The 25840-nt window shown below is 31.1% G+C and overlaps 12 protein-coding genes and 1 non-coding gene across 13 annotated transcripts; 7 read left to right on the forward strand and 6 right to left on the reverse strand.

The window, feature by feature from the left end:
- Nucleotides 1–167: 167 nt before the first annotated feature.
- SNU114 (U5 snRNP GTPase SNU114) lies at nucleotides 168–2507 on the reverse strand. The gene has a single exon (XM_020193092.1). It carries the CDS (start codon nucleotides 2444–2446, stop codon nucleotides 212–214), a length of 2235 nt encoding a protein of 744 aa, XP_020047824.1. The 5' UTR covers nucleotides 2447–2507; the 3' UTR covers nucleotides 168–211.
- Nucleotides 2508–3526: 1019 nt separating this feature from the next.
- Nucleotides 3527–5083, reverse strand: EBP2 (Ebp2p; the record flags this gene model as incomplete). The annotated part of the gene is made up of 1 exon (XM_020193093.1): nucleotides 3527–5083. A coding segment is annotated over exon 1 (1121 nt), but the record flags the coding sequence as incomplete, so codon positions are not given.
- Nucleotides 5084–5387: 304 nt separating this feature from the next.
- On the forward strand, nucleotides 5388–6406 carry RPL17A (60S ribosomal protein uL22). The gene is made up of 2 exons (XM_020193094.1): nucleotides 5388–5815; nucleotides 6045–6406. Exons 1-2 carry the CDS (start codon nucleotides 5507–5509, stop codon nucleotides 6294–6296), a joined length of 561 nt encoding a protein of 186 aa, XP_020047826.1. The 5' UTR covers nucleotides 5388–5506; the 3' UTR covers nucleotides 6297–6406.
- A 931-nt stretch (nucleotides 6407–7337) lies between these two features.
- ASCRUDRAFT_75518 (PX-domain-containing protein) lies at nucleotides 7338–10207 on the forward strand. The gene has a single exon (XM_020193095.1). It carries the CDS (start codon nucleotides 7786–7788, stop codon nucleotides 10132–10134), a length of 2349 nt encoding a protein of 782 aa, XP_020047827.1. The 5' UTR covers nucleotides 7338–7785; the 3' UTR covers nucleotides 10135–10207.
- A 58-nt stretch (nucleotides 10208–10265) lies between these two features.
- Nucleotides 10266–14905, forward strand: YAK1 (serine/threonine protein kinase YAK1). The gene has a single exon (XM_020193096.1). It carries the CDS (start codon nucleotides 10720–10722, stop codon nucleotides 14647–14649), a length of 3930 nt encoding a protein of 1309 aa, XP_020047828.1. The 5' UTR covers nucleotides 10266–10719; the 3' UTR covers nucleotides 14650–14905.
- Nucleotides 14906–15248: 343 nt separating this feature from the next.
- On the reverse strand, nucleotides 15249–15836 carry RPB4 (DNA-directed RNA polymerase II subunit RPB4; the record flags this gene model as incomplete). The annotated part of the gene is made up of 1 exon (XM_020193862.1): nucleotides 15249–15836. The coding sequence occupies one exon, from the start codon at nucleotides 15834–15836 to the stop codon at nucleotides 15249–15251; it is 588 nt and encodes a 195-aa protein (XP_020047829.1).
- A 332-nt stretch (nucleotides 15837–16168) lies between these two features.
- ASCRUDRAFT_75520 (uncharacterized protein) lies at nucleotides 16169–17276 on the forward strand. The gene has a single exon (XM_020193097.1). The coding sequence runs from the start codon at nucleotides 16294–16296 to the stop codon at nucleotides 17143–17145; it is 852 nt and encodes a 283-aa protein (XP_020047830.1). The 5' UTR covers nucleotides 16169–16293; the 3' UTR covers nucleotides 17146–17276.
- Nucleotides 17277–17511: 235 nt separating this feature from the next.
- On the forward strand, nucleotides 17512–18322 carry TIM17 (protein transporter TIM17; the record flags this gene model as incomplete). Its single annotated transcript, XM_020191200.1, has 2 exons — nucleotides 17512–17586; nucleotides 17660–18322. The coding sequence occupies 2 exons, from the start codon at nucleotides 17512–17514 to the stop codon at nucleotides 18047–18049; spliced, it is 465 nt and encodes a 154-aa protein (XP_020047831.1). The 3' UTR covers nucleotides 18050–18322.
- Nucleotides 18323–18651: 329 nt separating this feature from the next.
- On the reverse strand, nucleotides 18652–20521 carry YUR1 (mannosyltransferase YUR1). Its single transcript, XM_020193098.1, has one exon. The coding sequence runs from the start codon at nucleotides 20124–20126 to the stop codon at nucleotides 18702–18704; it is 1425 nt and encodes a 474-aa protein (XP_020047832.1). The 5' UTR covers nucleotides 20127–20521; the 3' UTR covers nucleotides 18652–18701.
- A 240-nt stretch (nucleotides 20522–20761) lies between these two features.
- Nucleotides 20762–22529, forward strand: VMA13 (H(+)-transporting V1 sector ATPase subunit H). The gene has a single exon (XM_020193099.1). The coding sequence runs from the start codon at nucleotides 20801–20803 to the stop codon at nucleotides 22481–22483; it is 1683 nt and encodes a 560-aa protein (XP_020047833.1). The 5' UTR covers nucleotides 20762–20800; the 3' UTR covers nucleotides 22484–22529.
- A 54-nt stretch (nucleotides 22530–22583) lies between these two features.
- EFM4 (Efm4p) lies at nucleotides 22584–23483 on the reverse strand. Its single transcript, XM_020193100.1, has one exon. It carries the CDS (start codon nucleotides 23464–23466, stop codon nucleotides 22690–22692), a length of 777 nt encoding a protein of 258 aa, XP_020047834.1. The 5' UTR covers nucleotides 23467–23483; the 3' UTR covers nucleotides 22584–22689.
- Nucleotides 23484–23603: 120 nt separating this feature from the next.
- On the forward strand, nucleotides 23604–23675 carry ASCRUDRAFT_t55. The gene has a single exon. It is a non-coding gene; the product is annotated as a tRNA-Met (tRNA).
- A 438-nt stretch (nucleotides 23676–24113) lies between these two features.
- Nucleotides 24114–25473, reverse strand: ASCRUDRAFT_75526 (uncharacterized protein). The gene has a single exon (XM_020193101.1). It carries the CDS (start codon nucleotides 25191–25193, stop codon nucleotides 24579–24581), a length of 615 nt encoding a protein of 204 aa, XP_020047835.1. The 5' UTR covers nucleotides 25194–25473; the 3' UTR covers nucleotides 24114–24578.
- Nucleotides 25474–25840: the final 367 nt, after the last annotated feature.

The raw sequence follows: 25840 nt of genomic DNA on the forward strand, positions 1-25840 counted from the left end.
CGAGGCACCAGCACCACTGCTTCGGAAGCAGCAGGACACCGCAGGACTACGAGCCCGAGCTAGTCTGAGCTGACTAAGCCAAACGTGACTTCTCCACCTTGCAAGAAAGTGCGTGAGAGGCGCGTGAGGAGTGCGTGAAGAGCGCTGAAAGTTTCATGTGATTGTGGTTTGTGTGGTATTAGCCGAATTAGCTGAATTTGCTGGATGCGCTCTATCTGTTCTCGAGATACTTGGTCAAGCTGGGCTCGCCACTGATGCCCTTTCGCTTTCGTATTTTCATCACAAAGTCTCTTGACAAGCTCTCAAGAGGTACTGGCTTCAATTTGGGTAGAAAAACACTTCCATCCATGGGATCTCCCTCCACCATGTCCCACTTGAAAAATTTCATCAGTAGGCTCACTTGTCCCAAGCAAACCATCTTGATATCCACTTCGATTCCAGCTGAATCCATTACTGGCACTACACCATTGATTTCAACTAGTGGTGTGCAGCTAATTAGCTTGCCATTGTCAATGAAATTTCCTCTTCTTTTTTCTATGATTTCTTTGATAAATTTCAAATAATCCTCTTTGCAAATTACATTAATCAAATAATAAGGCTCCATCACCCGAATCTTCGATAATAGCAAACCAATATAACACGCCTTTCGAACCATGGGAATTATTTCTCCTTCTCCTCTTTCAATTGCTTTATTTGAAATCTTCAAGTCTATTATTCGGAATTTAACATTTCTAATCGGTTCATCCATCAACGGACCTTGATTTATGCTCCATTTAAATCCCGAACAAATACTCTCTTTCACATACTCAATTTTTCTAACTTCTTCCTCATCTTCAATAACTAAATCATTGATTAGTAAGTCACTTCCCTTCATATCTGGTCCTGTTTTCCATATCGATCTAGACGCCATCGCATCCCATCCGTATTTATACCTAAAAATCTTCCCAACTTGTCTTTTTCTCTTCAAATCTCCTTTGATCATTTCATTTATTTCCTCAAACCTAATTTCTTCTCTGTTCAAATCCTCAACAATTTTTTCATCTAATGGTTCACAAATTATCGAGATCTTATTCATCTTATTTCTCGACTCAACAAAAATTTTCTTCATTGTAATATCCAAACATGTTTCACTAAGCTTACTAAAGGGCTCGCTGATTTTAACATTAATATCACCATATAATTTTCTCAAATCATGTAATAAACAATCCAAATACATTTCTCCACTACCAATCACAACATGTTCACCACTTTCCTCAACTTTTATTTCACAACCACAATAGCTTTTATTTATCTTTCGAAATCCTTCTAACAATTTTGGTAATTCACTTGCAATCTCAGGTTCAATTGCGACTTTAATAATCGGCTCTACCAAATAATTAATTGTTTTAAATTTAACATACTCATATATTTCTTCTTCTTCAATTTCCTCTTCATTTGCCTTTTTCCCATAGATGGTACAACTCTTGCTAACTACCTTATCTATTCCTCCAATTAAAATAATATTTCCACTTCCCATCTCTTTAATCGGCATTTTGTATCTACCACAAGGTAAATACATTTCTTCAACTATACATTTGGAAACATCTTCCTGGAACTCTTTTGAATAATTTTCTCCCAATACATCAATTTCGTCTCCAACTTGAATTTTTCCTGAAAAAATTCTACACAAACCATAGAACTTTTTCCCATCTTCATTATCCATTAATTTTGATACATGAGCAATTAATGGTCCTTCATTATCGCATTTTATTAAATTTTCAATGTAAAAATTATCCTCATAAACATCTTTATTATCCTCAAATGAATAATCAAGCGTATTCTTAATCTTATTCTCTGAATTCTCTATTGGTGACATCCCGCTGTGTTCAATCATATCAACAAATCCACTGGATTGATTTCCAAATACCTTCTTACAAATCTCTTTTAATAATATTTGCGAATCCAATTTATAAATCTTATTGGGAAAACAAATATTAAAATTCTTTTTTAATAAATATCTCAACTCTTCATTTTCTTTACTTATTGTTGTCGTAATAATTTTATATAACGGCTCCAATATGAAATAAATAAATGTGTTTTTAGTTTCAATATCTTTCTGCTTTCGACTAAATCTTCCATTGTCTTTGTTATAATAAATATTTCCCCACAATCTTTTTGAAAATTTCTCAATTTCATTTTCATTACTTTTTTGTTTTGTATTATTACTATTGATTTGATAAAAATCAAAATAAATTTTCGCAAAACTTCTTAAATTAAAACAAATATCTAGATTTGGTGATGCAAAACAAACATTGCCCAACTCTGGTGAAAATCGTTTTGGATGTTTGTAATTTTCAAACAATTTCACATTTTCAATCATGTAACTATTAACTTCTTCACAAACATGCTCAAGTTTATAATATGCGTCCAACAATGGCAATTTTAGTTCGAGGATTAGTCTATCCATCTTATTAAGAACTAAATTAACCCTGTTATTGTTAATTATAGCGTTTTTGAGAGTTTCTTTAGCTCCCATTGTTAATCCCTCAACAACATCAATAATTAATATTGAAACATCACTTAGTCTTTGTGCTATTGCAACTTCATCAAGAAAATTAATATGTCCTGGAGTATCAAGGATATTGAAAACAAATGAATTTCCCTTTAAATTAGGTAACAATAATGTCATTGCACTTGTTTTAATCGATATCCCTCTTTTAATTTCAAGAATGTGATTATCTGTATACCTTAATGGCTTAAAAAATTTCAAATCTTGTGATTGATTCAAATCTGCATGTGTTTGTAATACTAGCATATCTAGGAATGATGTCTTCCCTGAATGAATATTCCCTATTAACGAGATATTTCTTATTCTTTCAGGAACATTTTTCATCAATTCATATAAATATTCTCTTTTATATATAACTTCAGGTAAGTTTTTTTCTTCAATTAATATCTTTTTTTTAATTATAGGCTTCAATAACGGTGTATTAATTGACTCATTATCAACATGTTGAACAGAAACTTGAACATCTGGTCCAAAGGTTTCAGATATTGATTGATAATGTTTTTTGTTCTCGTGTAAAACAATTTCCTTCGAATTAGAATCAGAATCATTGACATCTTTCATTTCTGTATCGGACTGGTCATCTGCACCATTTTTCTGTGAAATTCTTCTGTTTTCATCGTCATCTTCATCATCATCACTCTCTCTTTTATCTATTCCAGAATCTGAATCTTCCTCTGAGTTTGATTTTTCAATTGAGTTATCAGATTCATCATCGGAATCAGATGCAGTCCCTATGAAATTACCAAATTCGTCGTATTGATCTTCATCCATTAGTAAATATGTATCTTTATAATTTAGCGTTTATCGAAGGATATTCTTACTAATAACCACTAACAAGTCTTTCGGTTTTAAGTGCTTTAAACTTGAAATTTCGAGAAAGAAAAAACGTTAGTTATCGTCCTTATATTCAATAATTCAATCATATGACTTTTTACGATTAATCTTCAAAGCACATACGCATAAAGTTGCATATCATAGCAGGTTTTTCATTTCCATAGAAGATAAATCCTTTATGGAACTAGTACAAAATTCTAACAATGCTAAATTGTGTTATTTATATCAAATTAAATTAAATTAAAACATTGTAAACAATTCACTAATATATACGCAGCAAATCAGTTTCTTCTACTTCTACGTTTGTTTTTGCCAGGCCTAGATGTTTTGCCCTTTCCTTTGTTTCGACTATTTGAAAAGTCAGAGATGTCATTACTACTTTCAGCAGTGTTCTTTCGTTTAAATCTCTTCATTCCACCCATACCATACCTGGAGTCTTTTGCTAATCTTTTGGGATTGGGCTTTGCTCTTTTATTGCTTCTATCGTTTTTATTGTCATTTTTAGTTGTTACAGTGGCTTCTTCAATTCCCACATCAAAATCATCTGTTGATATTTCATTAGTTTTTCTTTTTTTCTTTAAATTCTTGATTTTGTCTAAAGTTTCTTTTTTTTGTTTTTGACGTTCTTGCATAGTAGCAATTTGAACTTGTTTACCGAATTTCTTTAATTGTCTTTGTTTTTTCGCATTTTCTGAAGCTTTCTTAGCCTTGGCCTCCTCAATTAATTTTGCTTTTAATTTATTCATATGTTCATCATTTTTAACCATTTCTGCAAAATAATCTGCTGGCCTTGAAAATGGGACTTTTAATTTAATAAGTTTTTTACGAGCCTCAATAACAGCAAGTAAACCTTGTTTATTGAAAGCATTTTCTCTTTGGTCATCATCATATATATCATTTATTGATTCTTGTATTATATCATTTGATGTTATTGATTGATGCTCTTGAAAACTTAATTTTTCCCAGGGGAATTGGATTTGTTGAAGAGATTCCCTCATTAGAGCTTGGTTATTTACAGTTAATTTTGTGTGAGGAACAACGTCTGTGTCAGAATCCAATTCGACATCTGATAAAGGCATATCTTCATCTTGATCTTTATTTTCATCATCATTCTCTTTTGTTTTATTTGCCACTTGTTTTTGATCTAAATTTTCTTTTGATTTTTCTAATTCATTCTTTTTATTTATTATCAGTTTATTTTGTGTTGTCTTTTTAATTTTTATTGATTTTTGATCTTTTTTTATAGGTTTAGATTCAATTTTGGAATTATTAAGATTTCTTTGTTCTTCTTCTTCATCATCTTCATCATCTTCATTATCTCCACTTTCTTCTTCACTCTCACTATTTTCTAGTTTCTTGAAATTCAATTTACTATTTTCGGCAATAGCTTCTTGATTATCTTCTGATTCGGATTCATTATCTTCTTTATAATCACCTTTTACTAATTCTGCAAGCTCAATTTGCATTTCCTCATTAAATGAATCATCATCAATTTGATCATCATCGTTGATATGCTCACTTGCACTTTCAAATTCATCTTCGCTGGATGATAAGGCTTTAGGCTGAATTTTAACAATTTTGACCTTTTTCCTGTTATCCTTTTTAGTAAGCTTCTTATTTTTTCGTTGATCCTTTTTGGATAAAACGTTTGTATCAGCAATCTTTTTGGAATCTGCCATTTTTGTTTATATATAAGTCTAGTTATTATAAAATTTCGAATCGCAATAAAAATTTCAAACTCACGATAATTTTTTTTAAAGTTATGAAAATTTATTAAACCATGCAGATACCGTCAAACTGGTATATACAGCTAGACATGGTTAATAACATTGCAGTACAGATACTTTTAAGACCATAGATACGGTAGAGCCCTATGAGGCACTAGAAAATCACGTTAAAGTCTTTAGGGCTTTGATATATAAGATTTGCCCATGGTCTTGAAAAGCAAAATGTTCATCCAGCACCCTTACAATGATGTGTCACTAGAAAATATTTCACTTTTCCAGAAAAGTGTATATTTTTATTCGGGATTTTTCTAAGGATTAAGTGATTTAACAGACAGCTTTCTATACTTCTTCAACAGTCAACTTAACCAACAAAATCAAAGAATAGAATATCTACACAATGACTCGTTACGGTGCAACTCCATCAAACCCAGCTCATTCAGCTTCTGCTCGTGGTGCTTATATTCGTGCCTCTTTCAAAAACACCAGAGAAACTGCCCAAGCTATTAATGGATGGCAATTACAAAAAGCTCAACAATACTTAAAACAAGTTGTTAACCACGAAAGAGCTATTCCATTTCGTCGTTACAATTCTTCAATTGGTAGAACTGCCCAAGGTAAAGAATTTGGTGTCACCAAAGCTAGATGGCCAGTTAAGTCTGTTAAACATATTCAAGATTTATTAACTAATGCCGAATCAAATGCTGACGTATGTATACGAGTACCTCTGCCAGTAAACATTTAGATATATTTTCTATTTTAATTTAATTGGGTTTTTTGAATCTATTTTAATAAGTGAAATATGTGTATTTGTTTGAAGATGGGAAGATTTTTTTAAAATTTTTGCTGTAGTAATTGAGTTTTACACAGTCTTTAAGATTATGTGTAAACCAATTTTCTAATAAAAATACTAACCAGATTTATTTTATTGATAATAGGCTAAAGGATTAGATACTTCTAAATTATATGTTTCTCACATTCAAGTCAACCAAGCTCCCAAACAACATCGTCGTACTTTCCGTGCTCATGGTAGAATCAACAAATATGATTCTTCAACTTGTCACATTGAATTGATTTTAACTGAAAAAGAAGAAGAGATTCCAAAAGCTCCAGAAAAAGCTGTTTCAAGATTATCTACCAAACAAAGAGCTACTAAATTAGCTGCTCAAAAACGTCTTACTGCTGCTTAAATATATATTTATGTATATATTTATGTATAATATTTTTAAAGTTACTTAATAAAAAATATCGGTTCAGTGTACGTTTAATAGACATTTATGTATCATATTCTAATAAGTGGTTATTATTTATGTCATTTATATTATAAAAATATTTGATAATCATAATTTTGTATTAATAATTAAAGAAAAGTATAGAAAATTAAAAATAAATTGATTGCATTATGTAAAGGAAATTAATTGAAAAACTTTAAAAAGAAAAAAAAGACTTTAAACATGTTGAACATTTTTCCTTCAAAACCTTTCTGTCTCTCAAAAACATAATTTTTTCAACTTATATATTGACTTAACCAAGCAAAATTATTAATGATAATTTATAGATATTCTGTTGGAAATAAAGCATTGTTTGTTTTAAAACCAGCAGGTCACTCTTATTTTATTTTAATTTTGCAATAAAATCACTTCTTCAGCTCTCAAAGATGAAAACAATTTATATGCAATGAGCATTCCAAACTGGTCTTATTATTCTCTATTATGGTGGTTATTTCCAATATTCAAAGTGGGCTGAAAAACTTTGGAAGATTGAGATTTACGGGTATTAATATTTAAAAAATCAACCTTTACACAATGCATTTCAAAACATTATTTCCAACATTTTAGGAAAGAAAACTGTGCAATTATGAAAAACAAATCCTAATTTATTTAATGATAAAACTCATCAACATCTTTGGTCGATCTATTCTCTGGTTAATACTGTATTGAAGTCTTTTAGAAAACAATATCTTGCTCCTGGTTATTAAAAGACAGCATTTGATATAAGTTGCTCTGCATCTTCCTTTTTTCTTCTGAAGTACAAGATTTTGAATTTCTAAAACAATTTATCTTTCATTATCTGTTTGCAAAGATATCTTCAATATGATTCCTTCATAACTTAAAATAGAGAGTGAATGTAGCAAACAGTTGCGGGACATTTCCGGCGGCTCGGATGGTCGGTATCCACGTTTCCGACCATAATCCAACAGGTTGCAAGAAACCACCTATGATTGCATTTGTTCCTTGCCCATGGTCAAGCCTGTTTCTGCTTAATGTTTTATATATATATCTTATTCATGCTTTTTTTTCACTCTTGATGTATGTTTAATCAAAATTTATGCCTTCCAATTTGTGATGAGTTTTCCTTTGACCAATTCAAATTACAATTTTATGTTCATTTGAGTTTTCACTCATCTTATTAGCAAAATAGAGGTTGTTTAAACATCTTTCGGAGTTAATCAGGTGCGCAATTGAATTTGTCGTTCTGCTTTTCTTGAGAAGGATGCGGATGGAGATGGTTTGAGATTTCCCTTATCACAATTTAAAGTAATTGATTGAAGTGAATTGACATATTCAATTGGATTGTTTTATATGTCAATAGGTTTTATTACAATTTTTGATTTTTGATTTTTGATTTAGTTTCTGAATTAATTGGGTAATCTGGTTTACTAGTAAAGATAAAGTAATCATGTCTTATGATGAGGATAATAACCCCTTTTCCGAGGGGATTTCCACCTTAAATATCAACTCGATTCAAAATTACAATCAAACTATAACCAGTGATGACGAGGGAATGGAAAGCGATCAATTCGTTGATTTGCCTATAACATCGGGGCCATCTTCTCCCAAGAGAGGATTGACCATAATAGATAAGATTAATAACAAGTACAATGATTATAACGATAATAATGATAATGAGGTTGATGGTGGTGATAGCAATAAAGGCAAGATAAATGCACCAATGGGATATAATTCAAGGGTTGAAAATGTTTTGAAAAATTCTAAAAGCTTGTGTATTCAAATACTTGATGCACATAAGAGCAATGAAGACCATTCACGAGGGTATATCGTTTATACTATTCAATGCAATGAGTTGATTGTGAAGAGGCGATATTCCGAATTTGAGTCATTAAGGGTGACATTGGTTCGCTTGTTTCCATATTTAATAATTCCACCTATTCCAGAGAAGGAGACAGTGACAGATTACGTATCAGCCTCGTCGATAACTTCGACTATCCGATCAACAGCAAAGAGCAATTTGAATAGCAGTGGATTTAATAACAATGGGGGTAATTTGAATGGGAATAGTGTGACCAGTATTCATCACAGTGATAAAGATGATAGTAATGATATTAATGGGAATAGTAATAGTGAGAATGGAGATACGAATAATAGCACTAATGCTAATAATAGTGGGAATGGGAATGGGAGTAATTTCGAAATGAATCAGAATGAGTTGATTGAGCATCGAAAACGGATGTTGAATGTTTTTTTGAATCGGTGTATTAAGATTAAGAAAATATTGAATTGTATCATATTTCAGCGCTTTCTAGACTCGAATTCCAATTGGAACGAGGTATTGCTAATGGATATAGTTATTAATATTCCCAAAAACCGATTGAAAAGCAATCCTATTAATCCTGAATTGTCGACAAATTTGCATAGTTATTTGCCTATTCCATCAACATTGAATAAGATTAATCCTGTTACTAGCAATATATCCACGGCTAATTCTAATGTGGTGAAGGGAAAGTCAAAGGATGAAAATGAGGATGAAGAAGATCAATATGAAAATGGAAATGGCAATGGAAATGAGAATGAAAATGAAAGTGTGACTGTAAATTTTAGTAATAATAATAATAATAATAATAATAATGATAATGATGACGATGATGATAATGAAAAAGATAACGATGATAGCGATAAGTTGTTGAAGTATTTAAATTTTGATAAGATTGAGAACAATTCGAGGGAGTACGAGAGTTTAATTTGCAATGGGATAGAAAAGAGTAATAAAAAGATATTGAAGATATTTGAGGATATTACGGTGTTATTGAATGAGTTATCCACGTTATACAATTCATTTTCATTGATATTGTTGGAGGATAATATTGGGGTTGATAGTATTGAGGGGAAAAGCGAGCAGAAGAATAAGAATCAGGATAACGATAAGTTAGTTGAGAGAATTTCATCGATTTATGAATTGAAGTATCTCAATTTTAAGAATAATTTGATCATTAAATTTTATTTGAATTTCCAAGAACCGTTGCAGGAATTGTTACAGTTTAGTACGATTGTGAAAGAATTGATCAAATTTCGATATAAAAAGTTTTTGCAGATTGGGATTATTAAACAAAATTTGAATTCCAAGAAGGAGCTGTTGAGTAATTTGAACAATCTTGAAAAGGAGAGTAAGAGAATCAACGAGTTTATCTCGAGAGAAGATAGAAAAATAGAAGGGAGCAGAATGAGTTTCGATAGAAGTAGAAATACGACAAAACGAAACAGCCAAGATTTATCGAGGTCGATTAGTACCAGAAATAGTGCTAGCAAAGATAGTGATGGTGATAAAAAATTGGCGAAATCCACGCCAAATTTGTGGAAAGGATTTCGATATAAAAGTAATTACGACGGGTATAATGAAGGAGATGATGAATCGCTAAGGGACTATTCCAAGAGTATTCCACCACAAAACCATTCATTAACGTCGTCAAAGTTTGGGCTAGGAGGAGCGTTGAAGAACCTCAGCAATGTGTTCAAAGAGAAGGTGTACGATGCAAATCCCGAAAGGACTCGATCGAAGAATATATTGAGATTGAAGTTTGAGGTTGAAAATCTCGAAAACTTGTTGAAGCTAGCCAGCCACGAGTTTGCGTTGTTGAACGAGAGAATAGTGGTGGAGTTGGTGAACTACGAAAAGAACTTCAAGAAGATCGAGTTCAAGAAGATCTTGTTGAACTACACTAAGCTACTCGTGGAGTGGTTTAAGAGCGACTTGGAGAACTGGGAGGAGTTGAAGAGCGAGTTGCAGGAGTAGACGTAGAGTGAGTAGCACCGAATACACAGGCAGCAGAAGCAGCACAAACAGCACAAACAGCACAAACAGCACAAACAGCACCGCCGTCCGGCCGCGCAACGCCCGCCGCCCGCCGTGCTGGCAGAGAAGGAGAAGGAGAAGGAGAAGGAGGAGGAGCAAAAGCTGCGTCCTTCTTGGGCCCTTTCCGTGCTGCTTTTCCTTCTCAGTCCGACGGGCGTGTGTTTAAATTCACCTCCACTGCCTTCTCTCCTACAGCTTCCAGCACTGCTCTACTCTTCTCTGGCACTCATTGCTCCCATCTTCTTGCTCCCATCTCTTGCTCCACTGCTCCAACTTCGCTGTCTTGACCTCCATCTGCCTTTGCATTTCCTTATTTACTTTAATTGCTGGATGATTTAACGTCGTTTTCGTCTTCCACTGCTCTCTTCTCGTTATCTGTTTATCTGGCTCTTTGTTTAGCTGATCCACTTTGCTTCGCTGGATTCCAACTAAGTCTAGTCTAACTCCAATCTAATTCAGTTTGGTTCAACAAAAATCAAGGAAAACAAGAAAAAAACTGAAAATAAATAATAAATAATAAATAATATGTCATCCTTCTACTATAGTAATAACAATAATAGTAGTAACAACAGTAATAATACCAACAACAACAACTCAAATAATAATACCAGCACGACTAATCCTGCAGGTAGTACAACTAACAACAATAACAACAATAATCAGTACACTCAATATTATGATAATCCGAATTTAAATCAACATCAAAATCTAAATTCAAATACAAATTCAAATACAAATACAAATTTAAATTCGAATTCGAATTCTAATATTCAAAATCAAAATCAAAATGTCCATCCTTATTTCAATAATATATCAAACTCTCCTATAATCTTATCTGAAAGTAGATCCTCCTCAACAAAAACTCCATCCTCTTCCCACTCGAATTTCATGAACCCTCCCTCAATTAACAATCAAAACTCTTTCTCAAATTTACAAAATTTCAATTTTAATTCTCCTTTTGTTACTCCAAGATCAAGTCTAAATAACATTGTTATCAATAATAACAACAATAACAACAACAGCAACAATAACAATAATATCGCCTCGAATAATAGTAACAGCAACAGTATTTCAAATTTCAACTCACAACAGCCGCCATCAAATAAATCCTCAACTACTGATCTACTCAAAAGTCCATGGAACTCCCCAATTGATCAACCCCAATTACAACCACAACCACAACTACAAAATCAAATTCCTCCTCATTATTACCATTCTCAATCTCAAAAGTCTCCTCAAAAGAATACCGCTATCATCTCTTCTTCCTCTTCCTCTTCAACTACTCCCTCTTCTTCTTCCTCCAACAATCATTCCAACAACAACAATTCTACTGATAACAATCAACTCTCTAACAGATCAAGCTACTTAAAAATTTCACAACTTCCTACCACTTATGAAGACGACTCCTCCTCAACCCAAGACTACAACTCGCTTCAAGCTCAAAACAAAAACTTCATTCGTCTTCCTCTAATTCCTCCCTCAAGAGCTCCTGCTCCTCTACCTTACTTCTCTGACCAAACTGTTCAATTGAAATCAAACGAGAAAAGAAGACAGTCCGTAGCAGTAGCATCAACCTCAAGAGATTTCAATCCAAATCATTTACCCCCATTACCCAATTTACCTCAGTTCCAATACCAAAAATTACAATCAAACAACCAAATTTATAGTCCCAACTCAACCGCCAATAATAATAATAATAATAATAATAATAATAATAACAATAACAATAACAATAACCAAAAAACCTTATTCAATAGTAATCAACAGTATTTATACCATCAACAACAAACTTCCACTGGCGTCTCCTCTTTAAAATACTCTTTACCAACTTACAATAATCAAAACAATGCTTATTTTTCACAATCTCAATCTCAATCTCAATCCCAATCCCAATCCCAATCCCAAACTCAAGCTCACGCTGAATACCAAAAGTTTACTAATGATCTGAATCAAATGAAAAGAGACCTAGATCAAGTCGATCAAACACTCAACCAAAAATTCCAAAATCAGTTCCAAAATCAATTTCCTAACCAAAATTCTGATATAATAGTCTCTCCTCCCATTGTCAAGCAAGTTCACAATAAAACCGACTTACACCCAATCCATAATACCAATCCAAAGTTTCGCCGAGCTTCCGTTGACTCAACTCATATCTCTCCATTAAACGCTTTAACCATCTCTTTATTAACAACTTACTCCTTATGCTCTCCTAACTTCAATTACCAATCTTCAAAAAACCCCAAAAGAGTCTTGACAAAACCTTCAAAACCAATCTTACCAAACTCCTGTGATAACGAAAATAACGACTACATCCTTTACGTCAATGATGTCCTTGGCTTTGAAGACAACAAAAAATACCTAGTGTTAGATATCCTAGGCCAAGGCACTTTTGGTCAAGTAGTTAAATGCCAAAATTTAAAAACAAAGGAAATCGTAGCTGTCAAAGTTATTAAATCAAAACCTGCCTATTATAATCAATCCCTTACTGAGGTTAGTATCTTGGAAAATCTAAACTATAAAATTGATCCCTTGGATAAATATGACCTTTTAAAACTAAAGGATAAATTTTTTCATAAAGGTCACTATTGCATAGTATTCGAACTATTATCCTCAAATCTATATGAACTAATTAAACAAAACTCCTACAATGGTTTAAGAATGGACTTGATTAAAGCTTTTGCTAAACAATTACTACAGTCTTTAATAGTATTGAAAAACTCAAAAATTATTCATTGCGATTTAAAACCGGAAAATATATTATTAATCGGTAACGATTTGCCTAAGATTAAAATTATTGATTATGGCTCAGCCTGTTATGAAAGACAAACTGTTTTCACCTATATTCAATCGAGATTCTATAGAGCTCCTGAAGTCATCCTAAGTTTACCCTATTCCTCATCCATCGATATGTGGTCTTTTGGTTGCATTATTGCTGAGTTGTTTTTAGGTTTACCCTTATTTCCTGGTTCCAGCGAATATAATCAAATTTGTAGAATTATCGATATCATGGGATATCCTCCAACATGGATGATCGATATGGGCAAAAATTCTTTAAACTACATTGAAAAAATCCGTTTGCCTGCTTCTGCTATAAGTGCACAATTAGATCAAGATCTAACCTCTTCTTCATCTTTGTTTCGTTATAAGCTAAAATCATTGGAAAAATATTCAGAAGAATTTAAATCAAATGAAAAACCCTCGAAGAATTATTTCAACTCTTCAAACTTATTTGACATCATTAAAAATTATCAACCAAGAACTTTGAAACATAATCCAAATTCTAGAGTGGTTTTGACACCAGACGAATTAAATGATAGATTGAATCTTTATCATTTTTTAAAAGGTGTTTTGAACTTAAACTTCATAAGCAGATGGACACCACAACAAGCTATCCAGCATCCTTTTATTAATAATCTTCCTTTTAATGAATCTTGGACACCTCCTGGAACAACTACGCCAATTCAAATGAATTCTCCTAGACACGCAGCTCCAGAAATGAGATCACCAGGAACTAATTTTGTGAAGAAATCATCTTCCTTCGGCAGCAATGTAAGTCATAGTTTATTATATAATAATCATAATATTGGAATACCATATGGAGGATCAAATAATAGTAACAATAACGTAAATAATCCTAATCTTAACAATAATAACAATAGTATTAACAAACAACATAATAAAAATGTTAATAATGTTAGTAATGTCAGTAATGTTAATAATGGCATTCAAAATCAAGAAATGAATCTTAATATGAATGACAACTCATTTAGTGTTGGAGTAAATGCTAGCAAGCCTCTCAATAATATATCGTTTAATAACAACAACAACAATAATAATAATAATAATAATAATGTTGCTATGACTTCTTATAAAACGACAGGAAATAGTTTTAACAATCCTATTCACAATTCCACTACCGGTTATAATATTAATGATAATAGCAATAACTCTAATTCTAGTTTTTTGGTTCTGAATAATTTTGGTAGTAATGATTTAGTTTATAACAATTCTTATCAAGAAAATACATTCAGTCATCCAAACCAGGATTTTGCTAGCACAAGTAGTCGAAATATTTCTAATCAAAGTAGCCAACTTAATCAGAACATAAATCAAGGTGATTTCATCCGAAGAAACTTACCTTTTACTAATAATCAACAAAGTAATTTAAGCTATATTCCAGCTGAAAACTTAAATCAAAATATTCCAAATTATAATAACTCTAACAATAGCAGTAACAACTACAATAATACTAATTACAACAATAATAGTAATTATCAATTTGGTCAGGAAAATGCAAATAATGATCCACATAATAAATATTTTAATCAACATTTACATCAATCACAATATCATAAGGAATTAGTTGATCAGTATAACACTAATGACACAAATAATTCTAGTAATTCAAGAACGCCAAGTGGTAGACATAGATCCTATACATTTGGTGGTTCATAAAATGATAAAAAAAAACTTGAAGGCAATTAATTTAGCAAAGATAGATTGACAGTTTTATTATTTTATTTATTTAAAGAAAATTTTAAAATTATATTTTTATTATTTTTCAGATTTAATTCTTTTTTTTTTAATTGTATCGTTCAGTTTTTCGTTTTCCCTTTCATTGTTAAATTCTTTATGTTTGTTTTTCTTTAATAATTTTATTTCTTTGGATTTTTATTTTACCACTGCATTTATTTTTTTTTCCTTTTAGTTCAAAAACTCAGTAAAACTAGTATTTAAGTAGAATTGTATTTTCTTTCTTTGGTTTTTCTCTTTTTTTTTTCTCTATTTTATTTTTCTTTTATTTAAACTTTAATAAATTTTGAATTAATTTGTTGTATTTTGGAATAAATTGAATATGTAGCTGTTACTTTAAAGAATGAATTTGTTACTGGTATAAAATTACAAAGTACTAAAAGCCAATAAAAGTTCATATTTCATATTTCATCAGGTCTTTTTCCTTTGGGAAACAATAAAAGTAAATCTATGCAAAAACAATTTGTCGTAAAAAAAACAATGTTATGATAATAACAGCAATAATAATATAAGAGATTGAACTAATTTGGAGTTTCATAACTATTCAATTGATCTAAAACTGATTGTAAATCTTCCTCTCTGACTTTGTCATTGAGACTTGGAATCAAAGTCTTTGCTTCTTCAGCAGTATCACAACTCAAAGAACCTAGTTGAGCGATTTCAAAAGGATGTAAAAATCTATGGTTTTCATTTTTTAATAGATTATCTACAGCCGTACAACTTTGTTCATCTCTAAATCTGGCAAAATAAGATAAATAATGCAAAGTTTTCTTTAAGATTTCATTTGCATTTGGAGTTAAGGCGACATTTGTAATTAGCTCGTCATCATTTTGGATATCGTCATCGTTGGGATTATTTGGATCTGATGGGTTAGCTCTAGTAAATGAATCTTCGCCATATAATTGTCTTTTTCTTTCTTTGAGGGCTTCTCTAATAAGAATTCTTGCCTCAGATAAATTCAAGGCAATTAATGACGATTCTTCACCATCTTGATTTATTCTTTTCAAAGAAAACTCTTCACCTAACTGCAACTTGGTAGCGTCTTCTTCTTCCGTCAAATTCTGAGCTCTTTTTCTTCTTCTAACACCTAGAGATGAAGTAACATTCATTATCAAAAACGAAATATAAAAAATAACGAACAGTTGTTGTTGATTCTTATCCAGTGTCAAATTTCACTCAGAAAAAAAGATAAAATACAACACAAACTTTCCCAAAACAAAATGTCACGTGTAAAACAAAATCAACTTTGTTCACAGTTCGATTCTGAATCAGGAATAAAAGTGGATTTTGAAGGTTTCTGTTGATTTTGAAGGTTTTGGTGATTTTGAAACATCACAAAAGGATAGAATGCCATTTTGTTTATATAAGAGAAAAATGGGATTTTTTTATGTTGTTCTCGTTTTTGTTTATTATTCAAAAACTTGCTAGTTATTCCATCCAGATTTTTGTTATTCTATCCATATTTTTGCTACAACCTAGCTAATATAAGAATATATAAAATACAGAGCAGATAATTAGATCTAATTTTATATATATATTTTTAAGATAAAATAGAAACTTTTTAAAATGGTTGAAATTATAATCAGCAGTACAGGCGTTAGAAATAAGCATTTTAGCAATTTTGAAGATAGTGAACTCTCTATCACTTCAGCTCTTGAAAGTTCTGGTGCATACAAAAATAATATTTACTATCATAAAAACAGGAATGTCGATATTGATAAAAATGGAAACAATGAAATGAAAGGTAATACAATGATAGATAATCATAGTTCTGCTGACAGAACTCCGAAAGGTGATATTAATAAAGATTGTAAAGAAACTAAAAAATATTTTGATCGTACAATTAAGAACCATGAATCATATCTTTTTCCAGATTCTCCAGATTATTTGAATGAAGATCACAAATTACAAGAAGCAAATAATCATGGGCCCGGTTATACCAATACTCCAGACAATTTTATTAATAAAACTCCAAATTTAAATGAAAATTTCTACCATTTCAATAATAGTAACGATTATAGTGGCCTAAATAGATTTGATAGTTATAATAATTCATATTATGATTATGGTGAACAATGTTTTAGTAATGATAAATTCTTCAATGTGAACTTCTCCAATATAATCAATCCATTTGATATGACATTGAATCAACTTTTCGCCTTTGCTAACAATAGCGATGAGTGTGATCAAAAACCAACTAAAGAGGATCTAAAATGTTTTGCACAAAATCTTTACGAAGCCGAGATGAATCTTTCGGGCTCTGGATATGATGATGATGAAGACCCAGAAGAATATGAATATGATTTTGAATATGAGAAGAAAAAAGAAAAGGTTCAATCATCAACAATCAACAGGAAAAGACAGAATGAAGACGAGGAAGTCGTTTCAATAAAAGCCAAAAAATCTAGAAAGATCTAATAGTAATAGACACCAACTGCATTATGCTTCTTATATTGCACTGGGAAGATGTCTGTATCCTGTCCCCATTAATTATCTCTTTATAGGTTTATCTCACTGTATAAGTTTCATAAACGTTTACTGAAGTATTCTTCAGCTCTGTTCTCACAGCTCTCTCCAATAAAAGCACCTTCAAACTGGAAACCAAATAACTGGGTACAGGATAACCAAACAGATGCTGGATGTACCAGTCCGGGTAAGCCCAGCCGATCCGTTGTGTGAAATTTTTCCAGTTCTATGTCTGCTGTGTTTCAGCAGAAGATACTGTTTCTTCAGCAAGCTTATACATAGTTCTCTCATCATACCTGTAAATTAAAATAGCTCAAGATGTCTGCTGATCACACTAGAGACCCCTGTCCTATAGTTATTCTTAACGATTTTGGTGGTGCCTTTGCCATGGGTGTAAGTTCATAGATGCTCAAGAAATACTTTGTGTTCCATCTCAGTAAACTAACTCTTTATTCTTTGTCTTTAGGCTATTGGTGGTTCAGTTTGGCATGGTTTAAAAGGATTCAGAAACTCTCCCATAGGTGAGCGTCGCCTTGGTGCTGTTTCTGCCATAAAAGCCAGAGCTCCGGTGCTTGGAGGAAACTTTGGTGTTTGGGGTGGATTGTTCTCAACTTTTGATTGTGCAGTAAAAGCGGTTAGAAAAAGAGAAGATCCACTAAATGCTATAATTGCTGGATTTTTTACTGGTGGTGCCTTGGCCATCAGAGGTGGTTGGAAACATACAAGAAACTCGGCTATAACTTGTGCTTGTATCTTGGGTGTCTTTGAAGGTGTTGGTGTAATGTTTCAACGTTATATGGCATGGCAAGCTAAACCTGCAGCTCCCCTTATGCCTGATGCTCCAATGACTGCTTAGATCAGTCCTTTTATTTTTGATCTTCATTTACCACCTATCAAAATTATTAACTCAATGAATAATAATAACAACAAACAAAAATATTATCAATTACTCCAAGTATATCAAAATTAATAAAGTATCAAAAATCATGAATTCAAAAAAAGAAAAAGAAAAAAAAATAGAGAGAAAAAGTGAAGATTACTTTTATTTTTTCAGTTTCCTTTGTAAATATTTTTCTCAAATTTCATTTAAATTATAATCATAATTATTTTTCATTAATGATAATCCAATTAAATCTGTGAATATTTTAATTTTAATTGAATTATCTTTACTAATAGTAATTCATTGTTCTTTCAATTTTTTTTTTCAACTATCAAGAAACAAATTTAGATACTAATAATTATATTAATTATGTAAATCATTGGCTTTAAATTTAGCTTTTTTTCTATGAATTTTTGTTTTATTAATTAATGGTTTCATTTTTTTTTTATATTTTTTCTTTTCTTCAAATATAATTTTTTGTTTTTCTATATAAATTTTAAATTTTTTTTTTAGTTCTTTGTTTTTTTATATATTTTTGGTTAATCTTTTTATTTTTTTATCATTTTATACATCAATATATATGTAATTATATCTATAAAGAAGCGATTATTTAATTAATTAATTGAGATTATTGATTTGAATCATATTGCATGAAATATTTCCCACCGCCAAATTTCCACCATTTCGATAAACAGCTATGTGGTTTAGTATCAATATTATTTTCATCATTAACATTGCATTGGCAATTTTTAACCAATCTTAAGATATTACTTGATGGACAAGAATTGAATGGAGGATGGTAATAACCGATATCGTCAAAATGGTGGATTTCAGATTTATTTAGCAAAAGGCCAACGGCTATTGAATGAACAGGAGCATCACCCCATCTTTCATAATAAAACCCACCTTTTTGATTCAAGTAGTTGAAAAATTCTTGGTAAGGTTTTGATCTGAAAAAATTCAAATTTGCAATCTCGAAATTTGACCAGAAGTGACATAAATTATAATCTGAAGTTGAGTTTGTTTGAACAGTTACTGATGTGCCAATTAACGAGTTATCAGTTAAAAACTTGTAGGAATTATCCTTGGCTAAATAGTTTGAGTTATTGCCAGTTGTAAAGAACTCCATTGTGGTATCCCATAAAGTTGGAATAGTGTTTTGATAATCATAAATAGATACGATGAAGCCATATTTTTTATTTAAATTTTTCATTAGTTTGAATGGATCGTAATTGAAATTGCAAAAGTAATTAACATCAGGTTCGACTCTAAAGTACCACTCGTAATTTTGAAGAAGTTCTTGTCTCATGAAATAGCCTGAGTTGAATTTACACATATTTCTATAGGATTTTGAAAAGCCATAGATGATATTATTGTGGATTGAGTCATTAATGTTTTGCTCGAATTTAGTTAAATTGATCCAGTGGGGGATATTCCAGTCGACTTGGGGGATAATGCCATATTGAGTTTCACCAGAAGTCGCTAGAGATGTTGCATCAATAAATTCTTGGGTGAAGGGCTCATCATTAAGGAAAGTCCAGGGGTAATTGTAATTTTTATTGAAACGATCTTCCAATGTTCTTATTGAAGCTAAGGCACTGGGCAATTCCCAGTTTCTAACTAGCATTAGAATGGTAGCATTTTCTCTTAGATAATTCGTAGCAGGAATAATATTTGATTGGTTTAATGCGGATAGTAAAGTGGTTTCGTTATTATTTATGTTCAAATAGTTATTTATATTATAACTGGTATCTTCTTTCTTTTGTAATCTTTTGCTATTCTTTAAAGTGATTTGATTTTGATAGTTGATAAGATTTAATTTATAATCAATTGGACTAAAAATATAGGAATTTGAAGCAAATTTTGAAGATAATTTTTCCTCACTTAAGAATGAATTAAAATTTGATATGGAGTTTAGTTTCACGTTTTTATTATAAGTAGTAACTAAATCATTTAAATCGGTAAATACACTTGAATAAACTATCAATATCGATAACGCTATCGCGAGTAGTAATAGTATAAAAGATGTCAGAGATTTAATATAGCTCTGCATTTTTCAGATGAAGAGATATAGAAAAGCGATCAAAAGAGAAGAAAAACAAAATAGGAAAAGATCGTGGAAACTGAAAAACATAAAATTTTTTCAAACTAAATCAAAGTCTATACATTGGAAAAGACAGACTACAAAAAATAACAAAGTATATAATTGGGAATCGAATATTGCATATCAGTTATTAGGAAATCAAATCATGATAATACACTGTAAAGATTACAGTGCACCACTAATATTTCGACTAATATAACGAGATGCTAGTTTATCTAAGAAACAGGAACGAAATGCTAGCTGTGGCCTTATTGTTGGTAAGGTCAAAAAACATTCAACTTTTAGCTGTGGTTGGCAGCTGGGACTGAGCTCTGATGAGTCAGAAACAGCTGCAAGGTCTCTAGAGTATGTTATACAATTAATACAACCTACTGATGTTGAGGAAGAAGAAGAAGAAAGAGAAAAAGAAGAAGCTCTTCCTCCGCCTTTATACCCACAAAAAGAACGCGCTCCGAAGAAAAAATAGGGCTCTTACTCACGTGCTGCACAGCGGTAAAGCCCTCCACGTGACTGGCTGCTTTTTACTCTTTGCTGTGTCGGCGGTTAATTTGAGAGGTGTTTCTTCTTCTGCCTCTGCTTCTGCTGCTGCCTTTGCTGCTTCTTTCTTCTATTTTTCTACTGCCATGGTCGAGTCGAAGCTCTTTTCAATTGAAAACCAGTATCTTGATGACATCTGCCAGAGCATCAAGCAGAGACCTGTTTACTGGGAACGTCTTATTCGTGCCAACATTGTCAGCGAGGAAGATGCTACGAGAATGAAAATATTGGAGAAACAGTCCACCGACGAGAAGATTTCTGCTGTTCTTAGTGATCTTGACCTATATTCCACCACCATTCTCAATTTGCTTTCTGTCTCCAACAGACCCGACATCTTGAAATACTTGCTCATCCTCATCTTGGAGCTAATTACTAAAGTCCCCAATGTCCAGTTCTTGAACAACTTGCTTGATTTAAACAAGATTGACAACAACTTGCCTTTCGATCCCTTTTTGAAAAACTTGAAAAACTTGTCCACTTTCAACAACGATAAGGACTCAATTCAGTTACTATCCGTTTATAACTTGTCTCTAATATTCCTTCAATATTCAACTGTTATCGGCAATACCGATAACCAAGCCAAAGAAAAGCATTTTTCCTTTAACAATGATTCTTTGATCTCTCTTTTTGATCACTTGAACTCTCTAGTTCAGTCCTCAAACTCGAATTATAGAACTATTGCGGTTCAATGTATAAGTGAATTATTGTCTATTAAATCTTATAGATCCGTTTTTTGGTCAAAAAATTCACACTACATTCCCTCTTTGATTTCTTTATTGACACCATACTCAAAGAAAAAACTATTCTCATCGTCCTTGTCAAACCCAACTCCTCAATCTAATTCCCAATCTCAATCTCCAAATCTTTCTTCATCTGATCACTCAAATCAACCACAATCAAATCCCTCTTCTGCTTCTCCAACACCTTCCCCCACTCCTTCTTTATCCGCGTCAAACCCATCCGTTTCCTCTTCTTCTACTCTTATATTTAGAAATGATCTCCAAACTCAATACAAAGCCTTATTATCTTTATGGTTATTAAGTTTTAACCCTTCATATGCCGTTGATTTAGTTCTAAACAATAAAAACTTATTAAAAACTCTTATCACAATCTCAAATGACTCAATTAAAGAAAAAATCGTTAGATTATCAATATCAATTCTATTGAATTTTATCAATACAACAAATGATCTGAACAATAATTACACTAACAAACCTTTAATAGCAAAAAAGAAAAAAATCACCAAAATCTTATTATTAAATGACTCCCTACCAATCATCACTAATTTAAATCAAAGAAAATGGTCTGATGAAGAATTAATTGACGATTTGAATAATCTATTAGAAATCTTAAATAACTCTTACCAAAATTTAACAACTTTTGATGAATACATAATTGAACTAGATTCAATGGAATTTAACTGGTCACCTCCTCATAAAAATAAAGAATTTTGGATCAATTACATCAATAATTTCAAACTAAATGACTGGAAACTATTTAAGAGACTAATGAATTTATTCAACTCAACCTTATCAAATTTAATCATATATAATAACGATTCTGAAAAATTAAAAACCTTGAATAAAACTTTAGCTGTTATTTGTAATGACATCTCAAATGTTATTAATCTTTTACCTGAATCAATGGTCATCTTAAACAATTTAGGCTCAAAACAAAAGATTATGAGTTTAATGAACTCAAGTGATATCAATTTAAGATATGAAGCTTTAAAAACAACACAAGTTTTAGTTGCTCATTCTTTTAATTAAATGAAATAATTTATTCAATTCATTTTTCTTAATCAAAAAAACCAAAATTAATAATTAAAATTTATAACTAAAATTAATAACTAAAATTTATAAATAATACAAAAACTATTAGTTTTCCCTATTATTCATTAATTATTTTCTACTTATTTACTTATTTATATAAATTTATTTCATGTTCCTCTTTTTTTAATTTTTTTTTCATTTTATCACTCTTTAATAAATGCAATTGAACAAATTGTTGAACCTTTAACTCCACCGAATTCAAAAACTGGATAATCAATTCGTTTCCAATATTTTAGCTTTTTAGTACTTTGGGATATAATTAACTTCAACTCATTAAAATTAAAATTACAACTCGTTATTAATAAAATTGAGTTTTTCTTCATAATTTTTTCCATAATTTTCGGATATATTTCAATTCCTTTAAGTAATTTCTTATTATTTTCATTCTCATTCTCATTCTCATTATCTCTAAAATCATTTTCATATAAATTATCACTTAATGCAATTGCATCTAATGTACCTTTATCTAGTATTATATCATAATCCTTAGGTATATCAGTATTATACCAATTTTTATTATTCAAAATATCTAAATGTTTAAATTCAATATCTTTGTCATCGCCAAAATTTTTTTCTTTTATCTTATTGGCAAAATCAATTGAAAATTGTGAATAATCAAAACCAACAAGCTTGCCTTTAAAATCACTATTTTTCCTGATTTCAAATAATAAGCTTCCATTTCCTGTTCCTAAATCAATAATTGTTGAACTCTCATTTATGGTTTCAACAAACTCTTGCTCTTCTAAACAAGTGTTTAGAAATCCAATTATTTTATATTCGGCGTCAGAATCATTAAACCAACATTCTCCAATGTCTTGTTCGTTTTCCTCAAAATTTTTGGTCTCTAGCTTATATAAGTCATCCCAATATTCTTGAGTCCCAAGTTTTGAATGATTAAGATTAATTGTATCTTCGCCCATTTCAATTACAATGTCATTCAAAAGCAACCACAATATAGAATTTTTTTTTTATTTGATTTGGATTTATGTAAAATATATCCAACAGTCTAAAAAAGTTACTAATATATAAAAATTTAAAGAATTAAGGATTAATGAACAGCGCCGTGGCGCAGCGGAAGCGCGCAGGGCTCATAACCCTGATGTCCCTGGATCGAAACCAGGCGGCGCTAGTTACTTTTTGTAATTCATGGTTACATTATTTTTGTTGATGTTGCTCAATTGACCTGTAAGAACACTACTATTGATGCTGAAATAAATTCTAAGTTAAATTTCAAGTCTGTTAATTCCCCGAGGTGAAAAACTGAAGACCCTCTACCTAATGTTTTTTATAAAATTGATGACTTTTCAAAAACATTTTGATTTACTTTTATAATTGACTTTACACTCTTCTTTTAGTATAGGATTAAATTTTTTTCTTCTGGTTTTAAAATATTATTTTGTTTTTTTTATCTATCTTTTTCTATTATTTTTAGTTGACCTGAAGGATTTAAAAATTGTTTTTATTCACCAAAAAAAACTTGAAATTACATCTGAGTATTAAATGAAAAAACCCATTGCAGTGGATCTGATTAATATGTATATCAATGCACTTGTATGTAATGTGTAGTATTTTTTTTGTGGATCCGAACTTTTTGTCGTTCGCAAACACCTTAAAGAAAATTATTTATTGTGTAGCAACTGAAGAACTTAGAGCTATAAAGTGATATATATTAAAGTATTGTAATGTTGAAGTACTATAATGATAAGATTAATTGTCCATTTGGATATAATATAATATGGTAAACAGGTATATTTAGTATTTTTTGAAAAAATTGCACTAAGTGGTATTCTTTTGGTCAAGGTAGGAGTATTAATTTTATTCTTTAAAATCCTTTGTAAAAACTGAAAACTGAACTAAAAATTAACATAGCAAAAAAAAGAACAAACAAAACAAATAAGAAAATTAAAAAAGCAAACGAGAGAGGGATAGTGATTACAATGTGTATTTTTTTCCTTTGGTTTCTTAATCAAAACCAAATATAAAAAATAATTAACAGAGGTTAAACATAAGACGTGGAACCTTTATTGAGTGTCTAATAAAGTTCTATAAAACCAGGAAATAATTTGATACTTAAATCAGCTAAAGGTAATCGGCGTTTTGAAGTCTTTTTGTTTAGTTTTTTAGTGATTTTATTTCTTTTACCTAAATTAATATTCTCCTTATTTGAGTCAGATAACGATTCATTGGAATTTTCATGGACTATTGGGGGATGTTTATTGAATATAATATCAGAATTAGGGTCTGAGTAAATATCAAATAATAACTTATTTGATTTCAGTGATTGAAATTGGATATTATGGATCAACGAAGGAAAAGACATTTGTGAAGAGTCTGAAAAGTACGAAGTGTATGAAGACGTTAAGGAGATTGGCGATATTGAAGAAACTGAAGATAGTGTTGGTGAATTTGGTGATTCTGCTGAATTTGGTGAATGTGCGGACTTTGAGTGTGTACTTTGAGAAAAGATTAAACTTGAGGAGTTAAGTTGAGTATTTGAATGCAGTAGTAAACTATTGCTTGAAACAGACTTTTGTAATTTTTTAGGAGCGTTTTCAAAGAAAGAGGTATTTGACGTCTTTGACGAATTTTCTTCAGCACAGATCTCTGAGACAGCTTCTTCAGTAGTCTCCTCGTTTAGCAAAGCCATAATTAGGGAAGCAATTTTGATGAAGCACCACTGTTATTTAATATAAACAGAAAAAAGATAGATAAAAATAAAAACAGCCTGTTAGGCAAGAATAAAATAGGGATATGAATAGATAGTTAAGATAGGATACAGTGAAGGAAAAAAGTAAGCAGGGAAATCAAGGACAGATCAAAAGAATAGAAAAATGATCTAAATAATTTGAGTAAAAAACGCGAGATAAAAAAATGTGCTCATGACAGGAGGAAGTAAAAAGAGGGTATAATAATGCCAAATGAAAAACCTTCAATCTATTTACTGCAAACAGCAACGTTTAGTATCATTGAATATTTATTGGTGAAGAACCTCATAATCGAAGAGGTTTGTGAACGCTTTCCGGATTTGGAAATTGCTTTATTTTCGTGTTGAATGGTTTGGTGAAAATAAACAACGTACTGTCCGAAGCAGGGATACCACTGCCATATTTCGTGCTTCCTCGCAATCAAAAGAATTTATTCTGTTTTTAAAGGGCTCCTTTTTTACCTCAACCCCAAACCTCCACTGGAAAAGTGGTTAGGTGCTTTATTTCATTTAACTCTCCCTCTTTGTTGCGGAAAGGCTGAGGTTATGCTTATGCTCATGCGATAATTTGAATGAGGTTGAATGAGCTG

The sequence above is a fragment of the Ascoidea rubescens genome (genome assembly GCF_001661345.1).
Source record: "Ascoidea rubescens DSM 1968 unplaced genomic scaffold ASCRUscaffold_5, whole genome shotgun sequence".
Classification (NCBI taxonomy): domain Eukaryota; kingdom Fungi; phylum Ascomycota; class Saccharomycetes; order Ascoideales; family Ascoideaceae; genus Ascoidea; species Ascoidea rubescens.

Excerpts from the sequence above, each read along its gene's own strand:
- SNU114 (XM_020193092.1), bottom strand. The coding sequence starts at position 2,446 with ATGGATAGACTAATCCTCGAACTAAAATTGCCATTGTTGGACGCATAT.
- RPL17A (XM_020193094.1), top strand. The coding sequence starts at position 5,507 with ATGACTCGTTACGGTGCAACTCCATCAAACCCAGCTCATTCAGCTTCT. Across the intron at positions 5,816-6,044 it reads ATGCCGAATCAAATGCTGAC|GCTAAAGGATTAGATACTTC; the intron begins GTATGTATACGA and ends TATTGATAATAG.
- ASCRUDRAFT_75518 (XM_020193095.1), top strand. The coding sequence starts at position 7,786 with ATGTCTTATGATGAGGATAATAACCCCTTTTCCGAGGGGATTTCCACC.
- YAK1 (XM_020193096.1), top strand. The coding sequence starts at position 10,720 with ATGTCATCCTTCTACTATAGTAATAACAATAATAGTAGTAACAACAGT.
- ASCRUDRAFT_75520 (XM_020193097.1), top strand. The coding sequence starts at position 16,294 with ATGGTTGAAATTATAATCAGCAGTACAGGCGTTAGAAATAAGCATTTT.
- YUR1 (XM_020193098.1), bottom strand. The coding sequence starts at position 20,126 with ATGCAGAGCTATATTAAATCTCTGACATCTTTTATACTATTACTACTC.
- VMA13 (XM_020193099.1), top strand. The coding sequence starts at position 20,801 with ATGGTCGAGTCGAAGCTCTTTTCAATTGAAAACCAGTATCTTGATGAC.
- EFM4 (XM_020193100.1), bottom strand. The coding sequence starts at position 23,466 with ATGGGCGAAGATACAATTAATCTTAATCATTCAAAACTTGGGACTCAA.
- ASCRUDRAFT_75526 (XM_020193101.1), bottom strand. The coding sequence starts at position 25,193 with ATGGCTTTGCTAAACGAGGAGACTACTGAAGAAGCTGTCTCAGAGATC.